At 45.0% G+C, this 26,160-nt stretch overlaps 1 protein-coding gene across 2 annotated transcripts in view; it reads left to right on the top strand.

The window, feature by feature from the left end:
• LOC137435414 (zinc finger homeobox protein 3-like) overlaps window positions 1-26,160 on the top strand; it is a 427,890-nt gene that overhangs the window by 390,875 nt on the left and 10,855 nt on the right. For both annotated transcript variants that reach the window (XM_068129189.2, XM_068129190.2), the window contains exons 7-8: window positions 17,750-17,950; window positions 22,083-22,227. In XM_068129189.2, coding sequence (XP_067985290.2) covers window positions 17,750-17,950; window positions 22,083-22,227 — 346 coding nt within the window. The remainder of the gene's footprint in view (window positions 1-17,749; window positions 17,951-22,082; window positions 22,228-26,160) is intronic.

The raw sequence follows: 26,160 nt of genomic DNA, 5'->3' as shown, positions 1-26,160 counted from the left end.
TACACATTACCAATCCGTCGCTACCGTCACGTCTTCCCCTTATTTCCCTTATACCAAATTCGTCTCCACAATCCCTCTAACCAAAATTTGCCATCACCCAATTCATCATCAATCCTCATAAGGAGGAAGAGATGGAACACAAAGCACAATGTCACACCCACGTCATGATGCGTCTCACAATCCAAAACATTTGCATCAAAAATAATTAAACATGGCATGGTGTGGAGTACCTGTCACCTCAGGTGAGTGGATGCAGATGGTGCGAGGAGACTCCAATCCTAACTATCCTCTAAATGACATTAACACACTTTACACTACCCGGGGTCTTTCCCTGCCAATCCATTGGCCACTTACACTATGGGTTCTAATAACCAATTCCCATTGACCAAACTGTGGTGCTGCTCAATTTGGGGTCTCACTCCCCCGATTCATCTCCCGGTGCCCTTGCACAATTTCTGGGCTGTGACGTGTAGCTCTCCCAGCAGGTCTACCCACCTGCACACCTCCACCACTGTAGTTGCCACCCGAGCTTACCTAGCTCCTCACCCTAACCTATCTAACTGGGGAAGGCCCCTCCTGGCTGTCACCCCTTGGTGCCCTCTGGCACTGGGCTACCCGGGTCCGTCCTCCAGATCCTCGGGCCCCATCCACAACTACCGGCTCCCAGAGCCCACCTGCGGCCTCACCTGGCCGACATCCTCACAGTGGTGGAGTGCCCAAACCAACTACACACACTAACAGGCTACACGCCCAGCCATTTCCACAACACTAATGCACCCATCCAAATACCATTCTCTCACCCGCACCACAGATGCCAATATCCAACCACAATTTACCTGTACCCTCTACCTAACACTTACACTACCCGCCCCGGGTATTCGTGATAGGGGTCCACTCTTCCCCCATTCACACCTTCGCACCATCCACTCCACTCCATTGTTTCCATCATACTCACTCCACGACCATCCATTCCAATACTCCATTTATTCCACACTCCATGTCTTCCACACAACCATTTTCCATACACCTGTTGTTGCACACCTGTGCAATCACACCTGGTGCCACCTGCACCCTCCTCCTCTTCCTGGACCATTTGGTCAGCACAATACACAATCACCTTCACTCACTCATACACTGCTCCACACACCTGTCCAGTTGCACACCTGTGCAATCACACCTGTTCCTCACACACTTTTCACAATACACTTCTATACACCTCCAACACTCACACGGCATCATCTCATCTACCTGTTGCCCTGCTAACTTAGTGCTCCCCGTCTTCCCTTTAAACTAAGCACATACCACGTCATTATCATCCACTCTAATCTACCTGCGTCCCCACTACAGGTGTCATTGTCACTAACTAACCTTAACGTTACCTAATGTCAATCTCTAGGGCCCAACACACAATATCCTAACCCACCCGGGCTAGTTTTCACTGCCATACACCCCATAATCTAGTGCTCCTTTGCCCCCCTCTGTGAGGGATGGTGGATTTGCCATCCCACCACATCGGGGGTCTCTCACTATAAATTTTGCTCGTCCAAATTCAATAAATCAAAAATTTGCCAATCACTCTGCCAATCTTCTGCCAATCATCACTCTGCCAATCCTTTACCAATCATCAAGTTTTGCTTTTTTCTAATTTTGGGTCCAAAACACTAACCTCATCACCCGTCTACTTATTAGATCCTCTCGGTGCGCCAATTCCCTTCTAAAGCTCGGCTTCGTACAGCCGAGCAATGAATGCGGGTTGTTTTGTGCCAGCGGCTGGATACGTCCCGCATTCGGGGCAGGGACGGGGGTTTACCCGGGCCGAGATCCCACGCACCATCTCGGCACGGAGCCATCCAATGTCCCGATCTCGACCTGCCGGCACGTCTCAACAAAAAGTGGTCGCCATGACGACCCATCCTATCGGGCTGCCCGTTCCGCCTAGCGGAGCACGGACGCGGCCGTTCCAAGCGCGGCCCAGCGTGGATCGCGTACGGCGGTCCTTTCGAACCCGCCGTGGCTCGGATCCCCGCTGGTTCTCGCGGCACGCGAAGCCCGGCACGCACCGAGGGCCCGATTCGGCTAAATGTCGTTCTAACCGCTAACCCGGTTACCGTCGATGCCTCACCTGCATGCCTACACGCATACGCTACCCCTTTCACCCTCACCGAGCTCGGTGTTCCAATGCCACCCGTACACCCTGCATACTTCGTCATTGCATTCGTTCTTTCGCTCACAGACTTGGTCACACACCTGACCACCGAACACCTTGGCACACATTCGTCGCTCGCACACCTCACCAACACACCTCTTCACGCCCCCTTCTCTGTCACCTCCTCTGTGACAATCACAGGTGTGCTCTCACTCACACACCCAACCACATGCCTCATGACCAACTCAAGTGTGCATTCCCACACACGCTCTACCATTCCAGGTGTGCATACTTCCATTCCAGGTGTACATCCTCGCTCACCTGTCACAACCAACTCACGCTCCGTGTCACTCTCACTACTTTCACCACCACTCTTGACAGCGCACTCACCCTTACTCTCGACAGCGCACGCTTTCCTCATCCACCTGTCCGTTACACACCTTTCTCGCGCACACTCTCCCGTTACACCCTCTGTAACACTCACCACAGGTGTACACTCTCTCGTTACATCCTCTGTAACACTCACCACAGGTGTACACTCTCTCGTTACATCCTCTGTAACACTCACCACAGGTGTACACTCTCTCGTTACATCCTCTGTAACACTCACCACACGCTTCACGCTTCCATGTGCCCCCTCGCACACGCGCTACGACCGACTCACTCTCGACAGCACACTCACTCCTGGGCGCGCACTTTTTCCTCACACACCCCAGAGTCGGACATTCTCGCACACCTCTTTTTTCACACACCAGACCTGTCGCACACTTCACCAACGGCCTCTCACGAACACCCGGGTCCACAACAACCCCCAAGCCGACTGAAGCTTTCCTCACATCATGTACATTTCCACGTATATCGCCACTCACCTTGGCACCTCGTCTCCTCACCTCCTTCGCCACCTGCAAACTCTTTATTTGGTTAGTGAGCATCACATTATGAGTTGAGCACCGACCTTGTACCAATTCCATCACCTCCTCCTGGATTTCTCTTTTAGTTTCTGTCCGTCTTTTCTTAATTTCACTCACCTCTTCTTCCACTTCCTCTAATTTTTGCTTCACCTCTTTTATTTCCCGGTGCGTCTCCTCAAGTTCGTCCTCTAAGGCTACCGTGACCGTCTCTATGTGCATCCTCACCTGCCGGTCCTTTGTCTCCATTACTTCTGTCACCTCATCCAACCTCATTGTCAGTCCCTCACGTACCATCTGACATTGCCTCTGTGTCACTATTAAGTCATTTTTAATTTCTTTTTGTGTCACCTTTAACCCTCCTAGTACCGCAGTGTTCCTTTGAACCTGCTCCACTAACTCCGTTTGTCCCTCTGTCAGCTGTTCCACCTCCTCCCTCAGATCTTCTATTCCCCCCTGTAACCTAGCCGTATTATTCCTCACCTCTTTCTCTATACGCTTTTCGCCTCGCTTTACCTCCTCCCGTACCCCCGAGACCTCCTCACTTACACCTCGTCGTATCTCCTCTTTCATCTCCTCCATCTGGTTCCCCATCTGTTCGATTTCCCGGGCGGATTGCTCCCCTATTTCCCGCAATTTGTCTTCCATCCTATTTTCTAACCCCATTAACCCATTTTTCACCCCCTCTAACTGATTCTCCTGGGCAGCCATTCTATTTTCCACCCCCGTTAACCCATTCTTTACCTCTTTTATCCCGTTGTCTAACCCCTCAAATTTAGCTTCTAGCCGTTCCCCCATTTCTCCCATTTTGCCCCCCATTTCTCCCATTTTGCCCCCCATTTCTCCCCCCAATCACTCACTATCAGCCCTCACTTCGTCCCTCATTACCCCCATTTGGCCCTCCAATCGCTCACTATCAGCCCTCACTTCGTCCCTCATTACCCCCATTTGGTCCTCCAATCGCTCACCCTGAGCATCCATCCGGTTCCCCATTTGTCCCATTTTGGCTTCTAGCCTCTCCATAAGGGCCCCCATTTGTATCATAAAAAGGTCCGAATTCCCCAGCGGCGCTGCTACGGTCACGGGCGCGGCTAGATTTGGTGCCGCTGTAACCGCGTGCGCAAAGCGCCATTTTGCGTGCCTGATACCTCGTGCGCGAGAGCGCCATTTTGCGCGTCTGGTACCCCCTCAACCACAGCCTCCATATACATTTCCCCGAGGTCCTGGGTCGATTCCACCCCGTCTATCTCTAGCTCACCCACCGGCATCCGATCGCCTTGACCAGCCATGGCGCGATTTCAAAATTCGGGTTTTTGTAAAACAACACAAATTTCCAGCAGCTCGTAATTTTGAGCGCGTTAAGCGCGCTTCGGGTCCGTATCTCACTCCCCGACACCAATTGTTACGGACGCAGTTAAAGATGTTATTTACCGAGCGGTTGGTATTACCGCGACTGAACAGTTATTCCCCGACTAATACCCGATTTGCCCCAAACTTTGGCCGGATCGCGCCACCACTATTCAATCGGGAAAACTCTAAAGCGACCGAATGCAAAGAGGAAAACGAAGGCAAAGAAAGGTTTGGAAATACTACTAAATTTATTTACTATTCACACACATAAGCAAAAAGACAGCAGTCACGTTTATTTACAAGCACATGAGACGCAGGTGACACAGTGAAAATACTAGCTTATACAGACTTATTGTTACTACCCAGGGACAAGCCAAAAGACAGACTACGAGCACACTTACACGGGGAATGATGATAGGGATGGCAGGTGGGTGGCTGGTGGATGGCTGGCGGGATAGGGAGGTCCAACTAGTTCTGCAGCTGATCGACTCGTGGGCAGCCGCCGCTCCTTCGCGGCCCTGCTACAAACTGCCGTCCAGGCCTCACGCTGCTGTGGCTGCAGTTTCGGTGGCTCCAGCTGCAGCAAATGCAGTTTCAGTGGCTCGAGCTGCAGCAAGTGCAGTTTCGGTGGCTCGAGCTGCAGTGAGTGCAGTTTCGGTGGCTCGAGCTGCAGTTCAACCCTGGACTTCTTCTCGTCTCTCTGTCGTCAAAGCTCATCTCCCTTGTCTGCCTTGGGAACGCCCTGCCTGCGGGTTATATAGGCCCCGCCCCTCAACCTTCGCGAACCTCCTCGATGTTTCTCTCCACACCCTCTCCAAGTCCAACCCCTTGGTCGTGGTTGGTTGAGTGGGGCTGACTCACTCCTCCCCTCTATGACGAGGTGGAGACACGCCTTTGTTCTCCGACCCTGCCTCGTGGTCAATGGCGGCAATTGGAGGGGAGGTTCTTGGCAATGGCAATTGACGAAAAGGGGGAATGGAAGTTTTGGGAGTGGGAATGGAAGTTTTGGGAGTGGGAATGAAGTTTTGGGAGTGGGAATGAAGGGAATCTATCTCTTTCACTGGTGCAATGGAGTATTTCAATTAATGGGAGACACAGCCTTACCCTAAAACACATAATAAGATATAAGCTATCGAACAGGGGTATTCTATGATTAGCTGTGGTGGTGTGGATGCTTTATGGACTAATTATGGGACGCCCTTTGACCTTTACACAGCTCCGGAGGCAGGAGGCGCAGACTCAAGCAATATTCATCACCAATTTACCACAATACAACACAATCAAAAAAATACAGTCCTCATATCCGCAACAATATATATATATATATATATATATATATATATATATATATATATATATATATATAATTATATATATATATATATATAATTATATATATATATATATATATAATTATATATATATATATATATATATATATATATATATATATATATAATTATATATATATATATATATATATATATATATATAGATAGATAGATAGATAGATAGATAGATAGATAGATAGATAGATATATATAGATATATATATATAGATATAGATATATAGATAGATAGATAGATAGATATATATAGATATATATATATAGATATAGATAGATAGATAGATAGATATATATAGATATATATATATAGATATAGATAGATAGATAGATAGATAGATATATATAGATATATATATATAGATATATATATATAGATAGATAGATAGATATATATATATATATATATATATATATATATATATATATATATATATATATATATTGTTACGGTCCGCGGTTAAGGATGTTATGTTTGCCGAGCGGAGGCCCCGCGACCTAACAGTTTCCCCGATTCACCCGATTCACTCGAACGTTGGCCGTATCACGCCACAGCTATTCAATGAGGGAAAAGACAAAGACGACGGATGTGAAGAAAAGGAATAAGAAGACGAAGCAAAGGTTGAAAATACTACTAAATTTATTTACTATGTACAGGCTCAAAATAACCAAGGAGAAGGAAAGATAATAAAATAATATACAGAAGCTTTTAGAGACACAGTGAAAATACTAGCTTATACAGACTTAATTAACTACCCAGGACAGAACAAACAAAAACGGACTCACACGGGGAATGATGATAGGGATGGCAGGTGGATGGCTGGCGGGATAGGGAGGTCCAACTGGTCCTGCAGCACGATCGGCTCGTTGGGCAGCCGCCGTTCCTTCGCGGCCCTGCTCCAAACTGCCGTCCAGGCCCCAAGCGGCTGTCGAGTGTTGTTGCTGCTGTGGACGCTGCTGCTGGCGAGTAAGGCGACGAATAGCAGGCTTTGTGCTTCCCTGGAGGATCTCCTTTGAACAAGAATCACTGCTGGATGATCTCCCTTCTCTCTCTCGGACCTCACAACCCAGCTCTTTTCTTTGCACCTCACCACGCGGCTCAGCCTTCGACCTCACAACTCAGCTCTCTCCTGGACCCTTTGCAACTCAGCTCTTATAACGCCCAGCTCAGCCCTGGTCACTCTTGCGCGCGCGCTTTTATAACGCCTCCGGCGATTAAGCCGCCGGCCTTCAGGACACGCCCATCGGTGTGCTCACCTCGGCCATGGTTGGTCGCGCGACCCTCTGGCTCCGCCCTTGATGACGACGGGCGGGCACGCCTTTCTTCCCCAACCCGAGCACATGTTCAATGGCGGAAATTGTAGTTGGCAATGCGAATGGCAATTGACGAAAGGGGAAATGGAGGTTTTGGGGAATGGGAATGAAGAATGAAGGGAATCTATCTTTTTCACTTGGTGCAATGGAGTGTCATTCTAATGGAAGACAAGGCCTTACCCTAAAACACATAATAAGGATATAAACTACTGAACAAGGGTATTGTAGTGTCCTTCAATGGATGCTTTATGGAATTAACTACCGGGACGCCCTTTGACCTTTACACAACACTGGAGGCAGGAGGGGCCAGAATCAAACAATGTTACACAGCAATTTACCACAATACAACACAATAAAAAAATACAATCCTCATATCCGCAACAATATATATATATATATATATATATATATATATATATATATATATATATATATATATATATATACACAGTTGCACCCCACTATTCGCGGTTCTGCGTATTCATGGGTGATAAAATGGGACCTGTGGTTTCTCGTGGTTTGTTTCTATTCGCTGCCGTGTTCCGCAAAATCGTGGGGGGTTTTTTTCCTATTCACGGCCAGGTTCCGGAAATTCACGGTTTTTCAAGGGCGCAAAAAAAAAAATTCTCGAGCCGTTGGCTTGACATTCTGTATTTATAAAAGCCATTTTTCACCAGCCATGCATAAAGCAGCTGGACATACACAAAAAACATCTATGAGCCGCGAGCATGACCTGAAACATTCACTGCTTTGTGCTTTGCGTTTTCATGGCTTTCGCGGCCATAAAATTTAGCCGCACTAAAGGCGAGCTTCGCGGGATATCCCACTAGATGTGTACCCCATGAATTATAGAATGCAAATGCTTCATTAAATCTATTATTGAAATTAGCAGATCGGCTCATTACGGCATCATCCGATAACATCCCCCACAAAAAATGTCCAGGGTATTCACCCCTCCCACAGCTAACCACAATTCTCGCATTCCTACAAATACAGACTGTGTCCTGGATCTCGATCATTCTTCTCGTCCCGATGCTTTGATCTGCGTTTTTGACTCTCGCTCTGCTCATCGTTCAATTATGGCTCCCAAGCGCAAAACCAGTGCCGAAGATGTGTCGACTACCAAGAGGCAGAAGAAAGTGATGAGCCTCAGCCAAAAAGTGGAGCTGCTCGACCAGTTTTTCAGTGGAGAGGGTGCAGCCTCTGTGGGCAGGCATTATGGCATCAAATAAATTATCCATTTGCGATTTGTGAGAGTATTTCAGCGAGTGCTGTATCAGCATATGGATCGAGGACAACACGCTGAAGAATATGCCTGAGTGGACCTCTCATTCGTGAAAAGGCCAAACAAATTTATGATCATCTGTCTGGCGCGGATGGTGCCAGCACAAGTGATGATGGTACAAGCAAGGCGACTTCATTCACTGTCGGTAGGGGATGGTTCCATCATTTCAAGGAGCGGTACTGCCTGAAAAATGTGAAGCTCACAGGAGAGCATGCCTCCATGGACCACAGGGAGGCAAAAGCGTTCCCTCCTCAACTCACGAGGCTGATAAAAGAGAAGGGACACCTCCCAGAGCAGGTGTTCAACGCTGACAAGACTGGCCTATTCTGGAAAAAGATGCCCAAGAGAACTTTCATCTCGAAGTGCGAGGAGTCAGCATTGGGATTCAAGGCTGCCAAGGACCAGGTATCTCTTCTCTATACAAACGCAAAAGGGGCCTTCATGATGAAACCCATGATGTTGTACTCTTCCCTGAACCCGCGTGCTCTCAAGGGCAAGAACAAGCAAACTCTACCCATGTTTTAGAGGGCCAACAGGGAAGCCATAATTGTTTCGTCCCTCAGGAGGAGAGGTGCATGGTGGACAAAAACCTTGCATTCAAGTTTCTCTTGCTCCTGGACAATGCTCCTGGCCACCCTGCGTACCTGGACGTGGTTCACCCGAACGGCGAGGTGATCTTCCTGCCGCCCAACACCACCTCCCTCATCCAGCCACTCAACCAAGGTGTGACTTCAACATTTAAAACAGATTACACCCGTCGCACCTTTCGTCGCATTTTGGATGCCATGGAGTCCCAGGGGAACATACCCAGGGATCACGGTCAGGCAGTTTTGGAAATATTTCAACATTGCCCACTGCATCGGCGCCATCAAGGAGTCGCTGGATGAGGTGAGAGCCTCCACCATCAACGCGTGCTGGCACAACCTATGTCCACAGGCATTCAGAAACTTTACTGGCTTTCCCCATAACACTGAGGAGAAGCATGTGATTGTCGGGTTGGCATGGCAGTTGGCAGGGGAAGGATTTTATGACATGCAGCCTGGGGAGTTGGAGGATCTCATTGCCTCAAATGGCGACAACCTCACCGAGGAGGAGTTGGAGGCCATTATAATGGTTTCCAAGGAGGAGGAGGCGGGCAGTGATGAGGAAGAGGTGCCGAGGTCTAACCTCGCAGTCCAGTTCCTGCGCGAGTTGCTGCATGGCATGTGGGTGCTTGTCGACAGGTTGGAAGATGCTGGCCCAGTCATGGAGAGGTACCTCAAGTTCAAGAGGGTTTGGATGATTTGCTTCTCCCCTCCACAGAACTGCATCGAAACCTGCGGCAATCTGCCAGGCAGCTCTCCATTACCCATTTCTTTCAGCTCTCCATTACCCCTGCTTCCTCCACCTCAAGACCATCAGCACCCTCTCCTGCCATCCTCTCAGTATCCTCACCACAGTCCTCACCAACATCCTCAACTGCTGCCTCTCCTGCTTTTCCCTCAGTGCACGACGTTGCAGGACTATAATTTAGGTCATCTTCAGAGTTTGAGGAATTCATGGGATTTTAATTCATCATCATTTCAAAGTTGCGTATCTTTGTAAAATAACAAGACCGAAAGTCTAACAGCGGCGTAGCCGGGCTTGTTTGATACTTTAGTTGAAGATAGACGTAATGTAGCGGGCCACAAAACTGTCGCTACTTTAATTTGCAGAAGATATATTTTAACCTCTCGTAACTTTGTAGTCACTATGAAGGGATTAGTGTTACGATTACATTTTTTATAATATTAACGTTACGTTGTCATTATTACGAAAATGATATTGATATTTAAAAAAAACCAAGGTTAATTCCTTACTTCCGCGGTTACACCGCTTAACATTGATTCATGAACCATACACCTCTTCAATCCATTAACTTTATATTCACAACATTGGGATTAAAGTGTTATGGTTATATTTACTATATCATTATTATTATTATTACGAAAACGATACTGCTGAAACGATACACTACTGAATTAAGAAACCTGGGCTTAATTTGTCTGAAATGGTCCGAAGGTGAGGCATGAAGCCTCAGGCCGATACATACCGTATTGTTGGAAGATCCGTATCGTCTATGTTTTCGATATTTGATGGTCATTTTAACAATCGGTTTGTTTGTGTTTCACACCGAATGAAAAACATAAAGGTAGAGCATGGCGATTGTGATATTTGACAGGTTCGACGATATGTGCAGCCTGAACGAAATTTGAATTATAATGGCAGTGTGCAGAGTCAGCCACCGTACTGCCGTAATGACATCAAACGTAATCACATCACTCTGTCATGTGACCAGATCCTCAGCTCTGATTGGTATACGTTTGAGGGGACATATGGATGGACAAACACTGTTCTAGATGGCTTTGCCCTATGGGCTATGCCGAAAAAATTTAAACTTGACAACACATGATGGTGTTGTTGTTTTTTGTGGTTTTTTCACGGTGCGGTGTGGTTAAGCTGGTTAAGCATTTTTAATAAACTGTAAGTGCATTCCTTCAATAAATCGGAAATGGTACCTGTTGCTGTCGTTTTTTAAAATTTGTAAGCATTTTTTATGAAACTGTAATTATGTGTATTTGCAGTCGAAAACATTTAAAACTTTTGAAAATTTCCTCGATGGATCAGGAACCGCCGGGAACCTATAACGTATCCCCCCTCTTCCCCATTGAAACAATAGCGCGGCATGCATTCACGAGATTTTCATCAACCTTCGCGGCTTTTCATCGACCTTCGCGGATTTTCATCGACCTTCGCGGATTTTCGTCAACATTCACGGGTTTTGTCGCGCCATTTCCGGGACTTTCATCGACCTTCGCAGATTATCGTCGACATTCTCGGGATTTGTCTGACCATTCGCAGATTATTCCTCGCCATTTGCGGTTTGGTCCTCTCTATTCACGGATTTTTGCGACTCGGGAACCTATCCCCCATTCTCCCATTGAAACAATGCCCCACTATTTGCGGTTTCGCAATCCACAGGATTTTCCATGAATGTATCCCCCACGACAAGCGGGGTCCCACGGTATATATATATATATCACCTATAGAGCGACGAAGAGGGTTGGCGTGAGGAAGGGCATCCGGCCATAAAAACATTGCTTCAAAAAAAAAAAGAGAACCATGTCAGTATGTGTATATATACATAGGATATTGTATATATATATATACACCTCGACAGATTTGCAGAAGATTTGCAGTATATATATATATACAGTCACGTGAAAAAGTAAGTACACCCCATGTAAAGTTTTGACTTTTTCAACATATTTCAACATACAGCTATTTGATCTTCATTTCAACAATATTGACAGATAAAGGTGATATAATATAACAAATGTCATGAAACATTTACATTTTGTAGTCCATTGTATAATTTAAATAAACATAAATGCAAATTTCGCATGTGGAAAAAGTAAGTACACCCCTACATTTATCACCACTTCAAATACCGAAAATTAGAATCAGGTGCACCAGCTCAGGTGCAAATGATTAGAACATCGTTAGAGAGGATCTTGGAGGAACCTGTGTTATTTAAACCTCAGACATTTAGTTTGGTTTGCTCTGTGTTGTTGAAGTGTGTGGCGTCACCATGCCTAGATCAAAAGAGCTCTCTGAGGCCAACAGAAAGAAGGTTATAGATGCCTACGAGTCGAGGAAGGGATTTAAAGAGATCTCCAAACAATTTGAAATCAATCATTCGACTGTCCTGAAGATCATCTACAAGTGGAGAAGATTCCAAACAACTGCCAACTTGTTCAGGCCAGGCTGCCCCAGCAAGTTCAGCCTGAGAGCAGACCACAAGATGCTGAAAGAGGTCTCAAAGAACCCCAGAATGTCATCACGGGACCTACAAGTAGCTATTGCCACTGTTGATGTCAAAGTTCACAAGTCTACCATTAGAAAGAGGCTGCACAAATTTGATCTACATGGGAGGTGTGCCAGGAGGAAACCTTTGCTTTTCAGAAAGAACATCAGGGCAAGACTAAAGTTTGCCAATGAACACCAAGGCAAAGACCACCACTATTGGAACAATGTGCTCTGGACAGATGAGTCAAAGGTAGAGCTATTTGGTCACAGTACCAGAAGACATGTTTGGCGAAAACCAAAGACAGCATTTCACCACAAGAACCTGATACCAACTGGTGGAAATATTATGGTTTGGGGCAGCTTTGCTGCATCAGGGCCTGGGCAGCTCACCATCATAGAATCCACTATAAATTCCTTATTGTACCAGAGGGTGCTCGAGGATAATGTGAGGCCATCTGTCGGAGAAGTTGAAGCTCAACCGAAGGTGGACCTTGCAACATGACAATGACCCTAAACATACCAGTAAATACACCAAAGAATGGCTGAAAAGAAAGAAATGGAGGGTTCTGGAATGGCCAAGTCAAAGCCTGGATCTAAATCCCATCGAGATGTTGTGGGGGGATTTGAAACGACCTGTGCATGCAAGAAATCCCTCAAACATCGCACAGCTGAAAGAATTCTGCATGGAGGAGTGGGCAAAAATTTCTCCCAGTCGATGTCAGAGACTGGTAGACAGTTTTAGAAACGCCTACTTGAGGTTGTTTCTGCCAAAGGGGGCAATACCACCTGTGAGAGCCAAGGGTGTACTTACATTTTCCACATGCGAAATTTGCATTTATGTTTATTTAAATTATACCATGGATTACAAAATGTAAATGTTTCATGATGTTTGTTATATTATGTCACCTTTATCTATCAATATTGTTGAAATGAAGATCAAATAGCTGTATGTTGAAATATGCTGAAAAAGTCAAAACTTTACATGGGGTGTACTTACTTTTTCATGTGACTGTATAGGATATTGTGTATATATGGTGTTTCAAAAAGATGGACCCGATTTGAAATCGCTATATCTCTGCAACCACAAACCGCCCATAAATGAACCTCTTACCACTTGAAAGGGCGGGGCATAGAGTTTCAAATGACCACCGCTAGATGGCTCTCCCAGCGCACCAACAGCCTCTAGCCTCAGTCGTTCGCAAGATGGCGACCCCGCAACACAAGGCGTTTTGCGTTCTGCATTTCAGCAAGCCTGAATCCGTAATTGCGGTGCAGCGTGCGTTTCAACGGCGTTTTGGCATTGATCCGCGAATGCCAAAGAGCATTCGTCGTTGGTACCGACAATTTGAGGAAACAGGCTGTTTATGTAAGGGGATGAGCCCAGGGCGACCACGCACTTCAGAGGAAAACGTGAGACGAATTCAAGAGAGTTTTCTGTGTAGCCCACGCAAGTCCACTCGTCGTGCCAGCCGAGAACTTGCGATCCCTCATACGACTGTCTGGCGTGTGTTGAGGTGACGTTTAATCCTGAGGCCATACCGGTTGCAACTGGTACAGGCTCTTCATACAGGTGACAAAGGAAAGCGTGTAGAATTTAGTGATGCGATGTTACAGAACATGGAAGACGACAGCTTCTTACCGCGGTTGATTTTTAGTGATGAAGCAACGTTTCATCTCAGCGGTAAAGTTAACCGTCACAATGTGCGCATATGGGGACTAGAGAATCCACACGAAACTGTAGAGCATGAGCATGATTCCCCGAAAGTGAACGTGTTTTGTGCCGTTTCTCAAATAAAGGTTTATGGCCCTTTCTTTTTCGAGGGAAAAGCAGTTACGGGGCAATCCTATCTCAAAATGCTGCAGAACTGGTTCTTTCCACAACTTAATGAAGATTCCGATGACTTCATTTTTCAACAAGACAGAGCACCGCCACATTGGCACCTGCAGGTTCGACGTTTTCTAAATGACACACTGCCTCAACGTTGGATAGGTCGCACGGGACCCCAAGACTTGGCGCTACACTCTTGGCCCCCAAAATTCCCAGACATGACACCCTGCGACTTTTTATTGTGGGGATACGTCAAAGACCGTGTTTTTGTGCCACCATTGGCGATTAATCTGGATGACCTCAAAAACAGAATCACGGCAGCGGTGACTTCAGTGAAAGAAGACACTCTGAGAGACATTTGGGACGAATTCAACTATCGTCTCGATGTTGTCCTTGCAGCAGGTGGAGGGCACATAGAGCATTTATAAAATGGTTAGTAAAACTTGATAACTCATGAAACCGATTGTAACTTTTTGTGTAATTGTAACATGCTGCCATCGTGAAATATACTGCTTTGAAATTGGGTCCATCTTTTTGAAACACCCTATATATATATATACACATACTGACATGGTTCTCTTTTTTTTTTTTTGAGGCAATGATTTTATGGCCGAATGCCCTTCCTGATGCCAACCCTCTTCCTCGCCTCTTACGACACGCAGGGATATGGTGTACCTATTCTAAACCAGGGTACACACCGGGAGTAGGGTAGAGGATGATGTGGTTGAGCTTGAAAGTGGTTGGATGTCAATGAAAGATAGTCTGTTGGGAGCCGTTGGTGAGCTATGTGGATGGACAAAAGGACCGAGGCACTCGGAAACATGGTGGGGGGATGATGAAGTTGGAAAGAGGATTGACGAGAAGAGGAAGAAGTTCAAGGAGTGGCAGAAGGCGAAGGGTACGGGAGCAGAAAAAGCGGAGCATGAAAGTTATACGGCAGCCAAGAAGGCTGCAAAGAAAGAGGTAGCAAAGGCGCAGGAGGCATGCAGGAAAATGTTCGGAGAACGCTTGGATTCGGAAGAGGGTCAGAGAACGGTATTCAGGATTGCAAAGCAGATAGCGAAAGAGAGGTGTGATGTGATGGGGGTGAGTTGCTTGAAGGATGAAGTGGGACAAATCGTTGTGGACCCAGATGGAATTAAAGGAAGATGGAAGAGATATATGGAAATGCTGTTGAATACAGAGAATGAATGGGATGGCAACATAGAGAGTAACCCAGTTTTAGGACCGGCAGAGAAGATAACTGAAAAGGAAGTTGAGGAAGCGATAAAAGCAATGAAGAGTAGAAAAGCAGGAGGGCCGACGGGAGTTGTGGAAGATATGTTGAAGGCAGCGGGAAATTGGGGTGTGAAGAAAATGAAAGAGATCTGCAATCTGGAGGTGAAAGAAGGCCGCATTCCAGTGGATTGGGAACTGAGTACCCTCATCCCTCTATACAAGGGGAAAGGTGACCCTCTGGAGTGTGGCTCGTACCGAGCGATAAAGTTATTGGAGCATGGAATGAAGGTATTGGAAAGGGTGTTGGAGAGGAGGATAAGGAAGAAGGTGAAGATCGACGAAATGCAGTTTGGATTTATGCCAGGAAGAGGAACGACAGACGCACTCTTTATTGTGAGGCAGTTGCAGGAGAAGTACATGGAGAAGAGGAAGAAGTTGTTTCTTGGGTTTGTTGATCTGGAGAAAGCATTCGATAGGGTTCCACGCGTAGTATTGACATGGGCATTGAGAAAGTTAGGAGTGGAGGAATGGTTGATCAGAGTAGTGATGGCAATGTACAAAAGAGCGCGCACAGCTGTAAGGACGAAGGACAGCAACAGTGGTGAGTTTGAGGTGAAGGTCGGAGTGCATCAGGGGTCGGTACTAAGTCCACTACTATTTGTAGCTGTGATGGAGGTGCTGGCTCAGAACGTAAAGGAGGGTTTACCGTGGGAGTTGTTGTATGCAGATGATCTGGTGTTGATTGTTAAATGGACTGAAGGAAAAGATGAACAAGTGGAAGGAATGTATGGAGACAAAAGGTTTGAAGGTGAATATCGGAAAGACGAAGGTGATGGCAAGTGGTAAAGCATGTGGTGAGGTGGAAAGAACTGGGAAGTGGCCATGTGCTGTGTGCAGGAAGGGTGTCGGAGTGAACTCCATTCAATGTACAATGTGCGCTGAGTCGGTTCATCAAAAATGCAGTGGTCTAAGAGGGTCATTAACCAGTGTGGCAGCTACATTCAAATGTAAGGCGTGCACAGAGGGAGTAGCAGATGGAGGAAATGTTGAGTTGGATCTTGGAGACGGCGTGAAGCTGGAAGGTGTGAAAACATTTTGCTACCTCGGAGACATGCTGAATGGAGAAGGTGGATCAGACTCGGCAACGGTTGCTGGAGTGAGATGTGCATGGAAGAAGTTTCGGGAACTGAGTGGCGTGCTGATGAGGAGGGGAGTGTCGTTGAAGCTGAAGGGAAAGGTGTATGCTGCATGTGTGAGAAGTGTTATGATTTATGGGAGCGAGACATGGGTAATGAACGTAGAGCAGCAACGAAGGCTGGAAAGGGTGGAAATGCGAATGGTTCGGTGGATGTGCGGAGTGTCGTTGAGAGAGAGGAAGACAAATGATGAATTGCGAAAGATGATGGGAATAGAGCCTGTGATTGATGCTGTGAAGAGGAACAGGTTGAGATGGTTTGGTCATGTGTTGAGGAAGGATGAAAGTGACTGGTTGAGAAGAGTGATGGAAATGAATGAAGAAGGAAGTAGAGGACGGGGAAGACCGAGAAAGACTTGGCTAAAGTTGGTGGAAGAAGAAATGCGGGCAAGGGGGTTAACAAGGAGAGATGCAGAAAATAGGGCAAAATGGAGAAGATTGTCATGAGGACCGCAAGGCTAACCCCCGCTCTTGCAGGGAAAATGGCCTTAAAATGCATGTTGTGTGTTGTTGTTGTACACTGACATGATAAAGATTGCCCTCAATACTTCTGCAACTTCTAAACACGAAAAGTCAAGTTTGATTTGATTGTTAAAAAAAAAAAAAACCACAATTTTATCCATATCAAATGTTCAGTTCTATGCAGTAAAATCATAATGATACACATACAGTAATATTTGAATTATAACAGTATTGAAATTGTTCATTTAAGCATGTAATCAAAGGATGGCAGCCAAAGTTGAATGTGATTTGTCACAGAGGAGTAACATTTTGAGATTGCAAAAAAATAATTATTTAGGGGCAACAAAATTCAATGGTATGGTTTTTTATCACCCCTATCATCTGTTATAATTTCAATTGGTTAAAAACGTACAGTATCGGCACATGTTTTAGTGTGTAAAATTTCCCTAAAGGAGAGAAGCTGTGTGCAGCTCACTAAACAAACCCTTAACAAGGAGAAGCTGTTCCTTTTGCCTGTGGTAAATTAGCAAACCATTTTCCTGTCCTAATTCAAACAGCAGGCCTGGTTTTAATTTAGCCGTTTGGGGCTGGAATCATCAAAGTCCCCTTTATCTGATGTGTTAAACGCTGCTGCAAGAGCATGCGATTGGTTTGATCACCCCAGCCGAAGCTCGGCCCCTTGCAGATTTAAAGGCCACCCATTTTGGAAAATTATGCTGTGGAGTTAATATCATCCATTATGGACTTCTCCACTTGCAGCATGGTCCACAATTTGCCTTACATAGTTCTGCACCTTAAACTCCAGATTGGAAACCTTATAAGCTACTGACATGCTGTCATTGGGTCCATCTTTTGTTTCTCTCCAACAGGTGTATCAGTGTCCATATTGCACATTTAGCTGCGCCGATGGCAGTCGAATCCAAATGCACGTGGTGTCACAGCATTCAGTGCAGCCAGCCCTACGTTGTCCGCTTTGTCAAGACCTGCTCAGCAGCAAGATACATCTGCAGCTGCATCTCACCCACCTGCACAGTGTGGCACCGGACTGTGTGGACAAGATCATGATGGTGGTGCGTTTGACTCCTTCCTTTGACATTTCATCCAACTCCTCTCTTTTCCTTCCATTTCGCATTGTGCTAATTTACGTTATGAGATAATGCTCAGGGACACTTCTTGCTATCCGATATCCCTTAAGGTTTCCCTTTAGGGAAAATGGGGTGATGCCTTTGAGCAGCCTGACACTCATCAACAAGGGATTGCTGCTCATGTCTCCTGGGGCCTGGCCTATTTTGATCTTCAGCCATTAAGTAACTGTCTGTGTTTAAGAATTCATCGAAATAGTGGAGTACTGTCCTGAGGACTCTGGCCCATCCCATTGTGCATGTGTCAAGTGTAGCAGTGGTGGGATTAGATCGGAAAGGCTGGCTCAAGTTGCCAATGTTTACTCCCTAGAGGGTCCTACGAGAGTCCTCAAGACCTCAAGGCAAGACCTGACTGCACAAGCTAGACCCAGTAGAAGTTCGCCATCAGTCTCTACTGACCAAACGCACACCGAAAAGGCCCCATTTATACTGTAATGGATTTAACGGAAACCAAAGTTTGATTTACTATCATAGGGAAAAAGCAAACACATAAATGAATGCTTCATAAGGAATGAATTAGGACTCTGTGATTCGGAATTCCAAAGCAAACATGTCGAGTTACTGTTTGTTGTAGTAATTGATTGAATGGATCTGTGGACCGAACACACGTTGTTACAGCTGCGCAGTCCTAACAGGCGACCTTTCTTTGTTGCCGTTCTCTTTCGCCATTCAGCAGAGGTGTGGATTTGTACAGCTGGATGCAGTGCTGTTTATTAGCTCGGTGACATAATGTCAGCCATTTCTGACTTAGTGCAAATTTCCAATTAACACAAACATTCCTTCATTCTCCTTAAATAATCTCTTACTTCTCCTTTCTTCAGTTAAGTAATTACAACGAGAAAGAAAGTGGTCTCACTTTTTCGGGGGGTTTTTTTCGTCCCGTTTTTTTTGTTCGGCCATTGTTTCCATCTGTTTTCTCTCTCATTTAATCTGAATGGCTCAATTTTATGCATTGAATTCGCTAGAAGGTTGTAAATCCCATGACACATCACACAGTGCAAGATATTAATTTGGAGGATGAAATCCCAGGAGTATGAACAGTACTTCCTTGTACAAAGGTCATGGCCTGGATGGAGGCTAGAAACAGTTGGTTTAACAGCCCGTACATCCAATAAGCTGTTCACTTCTGTTTTATAACACCTGGCAAGTCCTCGCGTAATTACTTTATCAATTAATTATGCCTCCATCTGGCGTATAACTTGCAGAATACCATTAATGGAAGATATATCTTCTTGGCCGGATTATTATTAGCTTACTCACCATGTTATGTATACATGTCTGGATTCACAAAAGTTCAGATGAATCAAAATGCACGAGCCTTCTTGCTTCTAAACAATGTATTTATTCGAGCAGCCCAATGGATCATTAGCGGTGTATCTGTGCCGCAAGAACTTTGAGGTTTTTAGAATTTGCTGCTGATCAAAAGAAAGCATATTGCACTTTCTTCTTTCCTTCTCTCAGGCTTAATATATTTGAAAGCGAGAGCTACCCTTACCAGCCAGACTAATGACAACGGTCAAGAGCATATCTGTCTTTTCCCTGAGGCTCTTTCATTGTTTCTGTGCCTTTATGAATGTTTCATCATTTTGCATCACTACCATAACGGCTGTTGTTCGCTCGCCCATGTGTTAGCCTCACAGCAACGAGAATCCATTACATCACTAAGACGTTGGCACAAGGTTCAGAGGTCAGAAGGCTTGGCTACCTGTCGGTGAGAAGTAATCGATCCTCCACCACAAATACATTTCTGGGTTTTGGATCAAATATTCCCTGTCCGCTGATTTTGGCCGACCATACCTGAAATCCAGACGGTGCATCATCCCAGAATCTTCTTGTTAAATTTTATCAACGCACAAAATAATTGGTCTGCAGGAAAGATCTAAACCACCCTCGCTTCACCATTTGTGAGCAAAATTGGCATGTTCATCCAATTATGAGTGGCTTAAAAAATCATAACAAGCAAGATCCTGAAAATGATACGCCTTGTGTGTGTTTTTGCGTGCGCATTTATTAAAGTTAATTTCTTTCTTTCACACATTGAATTTAAACCAGGCCCAGACTTCCTGTGTAATTGCATTGTAGCACAAATGTATGAAGCTATTGTTTGCCTGCGAACCATGGTGTAAAGTGATAAGATTGAAATTTGTTTGTAACGAACGAGTAAATTGTGCCATTTTCAAAATGAGAATGTCCCACATACAGGGGGAAATGCAATCTGCCCCTGTCAAACACCATGCCAGGAAATTTACATGGGACAATAAAGTGCATGGGCACTTTGAATGATCATGCAATGAGCTATTGGCTGTCTATTACAACTACAATGTCAATGGATGTAAGAATTAATAATGGAGGGAAATTGCTTTCAGCATACACTTGTCATTTACAAGCACTGTATATTTTGTTGTCATTTTTGTTGGTAAAATGTGACACACTCAAAGAAGACTGTGATCTGGAAAGCTCTGTGCGCGTAATGGCTGCGAAAACAAGGGGTGATCAGTAACCTTGTACTCTTGACTAAAAATTAATCAGTAAAACTGATTACGCATTATCTTTTTTATCCTGGACATTATGACAATCAAGATAATCCAAGATTCGTTTTGGTGTATACTTGTGAACTGGTTATTTTTGGTGATCCCACTCTCTCTTTCCTCTCTCTCTCCTCTCTCTCTCCTCTCTCTCTCTCTCTCTTTTCTCTCTCTCTCCTCTCTCTTTTCTCTCTCTCCTCTCTCTCTCACCCACTCTCTTTCTCTTTCCTCTCTCCATCACTCTATCTCATTCTCTTCCCTCCCTCCCTCTTTCCTCCTCTCTCTCTCTCTCTCTTTCTTTTTCTCATTATATATCTCTCTCTCTCTTTCCTCTCTTTACACTCCCTCCCTCACTCTTTTGGTTATTTTTGATGATCTCACTCTCTCTTTCCTCTCTCTCCTCTCACTCTCTCTTTCCTCTCTCTCCTCTCACTCTCTCTTTCCTCTCTCTCCTCTCACTCTCTCTTTTCTCTCTCTCCTCTCACTCTCTCTTTTCTCTCTCTCCTCTCCCTCTCTCTCTCCCCCACTCTCTTTCTCTTTCCTCTCTCCATCACTCTATCTCACTCTCTCCCTCACTCTCTCCCTTACTCTCTTTTTCTCTCCATCACTCTATCTCACTCTCTTTCCTCTCTATCTCACTCTCTTTCCTCTCTCCATCACTCTATCTCACTCTCTCCCTCACTCTCTCCCTCACTCTCTCCCTTACTCTCTTTCTCTTTCCTCTCTCCATCACTCTCTCCCTCACTCTCTCCCTTACTCTCTTTCCTCTCTCCATCACTCCATCTCACTCTCTTTCCTCTCTATCTCACTCTCCTCCGTCCCTCCCTCTTTCCTCCTCCTCTCTCTCTCTCTCTCTCTCTCTCTCTCTGTTTCCTCTCTTTACACTCCCTCCCTCCCTCTTTCCTCCTCCTCTCTCTCTCTCTCTCTCTCTCTCTGTTTCCTCTCTTTACACTCCCTCCCTCACTCTTTTTCTCTCTCCCTCACTCTTTTCTCTCTCCATCTCTTTCCTCTTTTTTTCTTCTCTCTTTCCTCTCTATCTCTCTTTCTTCTCTCTCCTTTCTCATTATAATTCTAAAATGTGTGCCTTTCTAATTAGAACCGGGAAATAAGCCATCAATTACAGGCATAACATTTGGGCCCCAAATCATTATCCCATGCTAAGACAATGAATGAAGAGTGTGTTATTTGCTTTCTTATTTAGAGCTACATTAAATAGAGCTGTATGTAATTAGGAGTCTTAAACATTTCCAACAAGGAGCCATTTGTGGGAAATGAACAGGGATGGTGTGAAAAGGGGAAGAGAAGACAGTTATGTTCTTTGTCTTGCACATACTTCAAAGGTATATGTGGATATGTTTAAAGCAAACAGGCTGAATAGTCTTTCATGTGTATCGTGAATTGTAGACAAAGCAATGCAGATACCTATGTGGTCTGAATTGCTTTATGGCGTGCATTCACATGCAAATATAAAGATAAGGTCCAATGACCACTTGGCAGTGCTGACAATTCCTCTTTCCTTGTGTCGTTCCTTTTAGGTTGCACCGCCAGAAGGAATGGTTCCTAACAACGGAGGCCTTTCAATGGTGACCACAGTGACGTCACCATCGGCTGTGACAAGCACGTCAGCAGACAAAGAGACCTTGGCGAGCACCTCCACTCATGATGCCATTGTGAAAGCAGGTGAAGATGCTTAGATGTATAACGAGTGCTCCATCCTGTTTGTGATTTCTTGCACATTGATATTGTCTGGCCTGGTGCATTCGGAGCCAAAACGTTCTCTGTGTGCATTGGGAGTGCATCCATAAGGATATAATCCCATCCATAAGGAAGGATTCTTCATTAGTACATCAATCATAACTATTCATATAATTTGTTTCATACTTCCTATTACCTCTGCCATCGAAGGTGGACTGAGGTTAGGTTTTCACTCCTGTCTGTCTGGCTGTTTGTTTGTTTGTGAGCAGGATATCTCAAAACGTTGTAGACAGATTCGGACAATATATGGTGGAGAGGTTGTATGTGTTATAAGGACCAATTGATTCGATTTTGTTGAAGATCTGAATCTGGATATGATAATTTTTAAATTTTATAAGTGATTCTTCACCATTGAGAGATGGGGGACAAAAATGTTATATAGCATGATGTTTCTAAAAGTTGTGGACGAGTTATGACAAAACTTTGTGGATGAGTTAGTTAGGTGACAAGAATAATTCGATTAGATTTTGGTTCAAGTCCGAATCCAGATCTGCACTATCAGTGGATACAAAACATAAACTGTTCAGTCTGGGGGTGGTATGCTCTCTACCGAGTGCCGTTCTAGTCTGTTTGCTACTTGGCAAAAGTATTTGGCTAAGTATATTGGTCTGGAGAATCTGATTGTTTGTCTGTTTGTCACACGATTTTTATCCACAGTTTTCGAGCAATCGTTCTGAATTGTTTTGTGTATCTAAGTGACCGGCCAAGGACGACAATGCACATTTTTGGAAAAGGTTCCGGATACTATAATTTTTCAAAGTGATTCTTCACCATTGAGAGATACGGCCAAAAATTATATACAGCACGTTATCTCAAAAAGTTATGGACCGATTCAGAAAAACCTTGGTGGACAGGTTGGGTGTGTTGCAAGGATGAATTGATGCGATTTTGGTGAAGATCTGGATGCATAGGCAAATAGAAAAATTCTTTTTTTATTTCTTAAGTGATTTTTCACCATTGACACAACACAACAACAACAGGCATTTTAAGGCCATTTTCCCTGCAAGAGCGGGGGTTAGCCTTGCGGTCCCCATGACAATGTTCTCCATTTTGCCCTATTTTCTGCATCTCCCCTTGTTAACCCCCTTGCCCGCATTTCTTCTTCGACCATCTTTAGCCAAGTCTTTCTCGGTCTTCCCCGTCCTCTACTTCCTTCTACATTCATTCCCATCACTCTTCTCAACCAGTCACTTTCATCCTTCCTCAACACATGACCAAACCATGTCAACCTGTTTCTCTTCACAGCATCCATCACAGGCTCTATTCCCATCATCTTTCGCAATTCATCATTTGTCCTCTCTCTCAACGATACTCCACACATCCACCGAACCATTCGCATTTCCACCCTTTCCAGCCTTCGTTGCTGCTCTACGTTCATTACCCATGTCTCACTCCCATAAATCATAACACTTCTCACACATGCAGCACACACCTTTCCTTTCAGCTTCAATGACACTCCCCTCCTCGTCAGCATGCCACTCAGTTCCCGAAACTTCTTCCATGCACACCTCACTCGAGCAACCGTTGCCGAGTCTGATCCACCTTCTCCATTCAGCATGTCTCCGAGGTAACAAAATGTTTTCACGCCTTCCAGCTTCACGCCATCTCCAAGATCCAACTCAACATTTCCTCCATCTGCAGCTCCCTCTGTGCACACCTCACACTTGAATGTAGCTGCCACACTGGTTAATGAACCTCTCAAACCACTACATTTTTGATGAACCCACTCAGCGCACATTGTCCATTGAATGGAATTCACTCCGACACCCTTCCTGCACACAGCACACGGCCACTTCCCAGTTCTTTCCACCTCACCACATGCTTTACCACTTGCCATCACCTTCGTTTTTCCGATATTCACCTTCAGACCTTTTGTTTCCATACATTCCTTCCACTTGTTCAACTTCTCCTTCAGTCCATCCATACTTTCTGCAATCAACACCAGATCATCTGCATACAACAACTCCCACGGTAGACCCTCCTTTACGTTCTGAGCCAGCACCTCCATCACAGCTACAAATAGTAGTGGACTTAGTACCGACCCTTGATGCACTCCCACCTTCACCTCAAACTCACCACTGTTCCCGTCCTTCGTCCTTACAGCTGTGCGCGCTCTTTTGTACATTGCCATCACGACTGATCAACCATTCCTCCGCTCCTAACTTCCTCAATGCCCATGTCACTACTTCACGTGGAACCCTATCGAATGCTTTCTCCATATCTACAAACCCAAGAAACAACTTCTTCCTCTTCTCCATATACTTCTCCTGCAACTGCCTCACAATAAAAAGCGCGTCTGTCGTTCCTCTTCCTGGCATAAATCCAAACTGCATTTCATCAATCTTCACTTTCTTCATTATCCTCCTCTCCAACACCCTTTCCAATACCTTCATTCCATGCTCCAATAACTTTATTGCTCGATACGAGCCACAGTCCAGAGGGTCACCTTTCCCCTTGTATAGAGGGACGAGGGTACTCAGTTCCCAAGCCACTGGAATGCGGCCTTCTTTCACCACCAGATTGCAGATCTCTGTCATTCTCTTCACACCCCCAATTTCCCGCTGCCTTCAACATATCTCCCACAACTCCCGTCGGCCCTCCCGCTTTTCTACTCTTCATTGCTTTTATCGCTTCCTCAACTTCCTTCTCAATTTTTCTTCCTTCCTCCTCAATTTTTCACCATTGACAGATGGGGCCAAATATATATATAATACATATATATATATATATATATATATATATATATATGATGAGTGATGACCAATTCCTTTTCGCACCGTGACGATGCATACATAGGGCTGCTGAAGCAGTTTCCTTGGCTCTTGGGCGCAATCCTGGATGGGTCGCTACTACCCGAATACTGGCAGGCTACTCGAATGAATGGTTCATTCATCCCAGCAAGCTGGTATTCAATTTGCCAACCTCGGAAGGATGACAGGCTAAGTCAACCGAATCGATTGGTCCTTATAACACACACAACCTAACCTGTCCACCATATATCGTCCGAAACCCCGCTGGCGTTAATTTAACGATCGACGAGGATTCAAACTCAGGATCCTAGGATATTCCAAGCCAGAATATTCATTATGCAATTTTGTATATTTTGGGAAGGTTTTCTGAATGAATCTGCACATTGCACAAATGGAGGCTCGACTAAAGATGCAGGATAAGTTGGACAAATCACGTATGCAGGATAAGGAATGAAGAGGCAGTTACAGTACCAAATGAATCCTGTATATAGAGGAAGTGCGGGTTCTGGTGATGCTTAAGCTCTGCAAACTGAGGAAATGGTGCAGGCAGGAGCAATGGCGGAGGGGGTCAACATTTCTGCCATTATGCGTGCATAAAATGGTGATGGCCAATATGGCATTTATTGTAGATATGTTTTTATATTTGAAAAGTGTGGTGCACACATTTTGCCATATACAGTACTTGGACCACGCAAGTCCTCCACAGCAATAACAAAGCAAGCAATTACTTTGCATTTCATTTTTTTTGGTTAATCTAAAATCTTTTTTTGTGAATTGACAGAAAAGTGCATTCCTTTTGTTCAATTTATGATCATAATTCTGCCAGATCTAATATGTTTCTTGGTGTATATATAGTGTATTTTAAGGTCTGTTGCTAGGCCTGAGTTTGATGGATAGCTTGACTACGACCTCTCAGAATACTTGCAATTCAACATTTTTACAACAGGAATATAGATCAAACCAATTCTCCTTCCCATGAGGTTGACCATTTGGTCATGTGATTAGAACTTTTACATATTTGTGAAATGTTTTGTAACTTTGAATTTGATGCACCCGCTTATTATACTAATCAACAACCACTTAAGCAACTGTTACTTGACTATGCAGA

The sequence above is a fragment of the Myxine glutinosa genome, chromosome 9 (genome assembly GCF_964187855.1).
Source record: "Myxine glutinosa chromosome 9, kmMyxGlut1.1, whole genome shotgun sequence".
Classification (NCBI taxonomy): domain Eukaryota; kingdom Metazoa; phylum Chordata; class Myxini; order Myxiniformes; family Myxinidae; genus Myxine; species Myxine glutinosa.
This window is presented reverse-complemented; position numbering and strand designations above follow the sequence as displayed.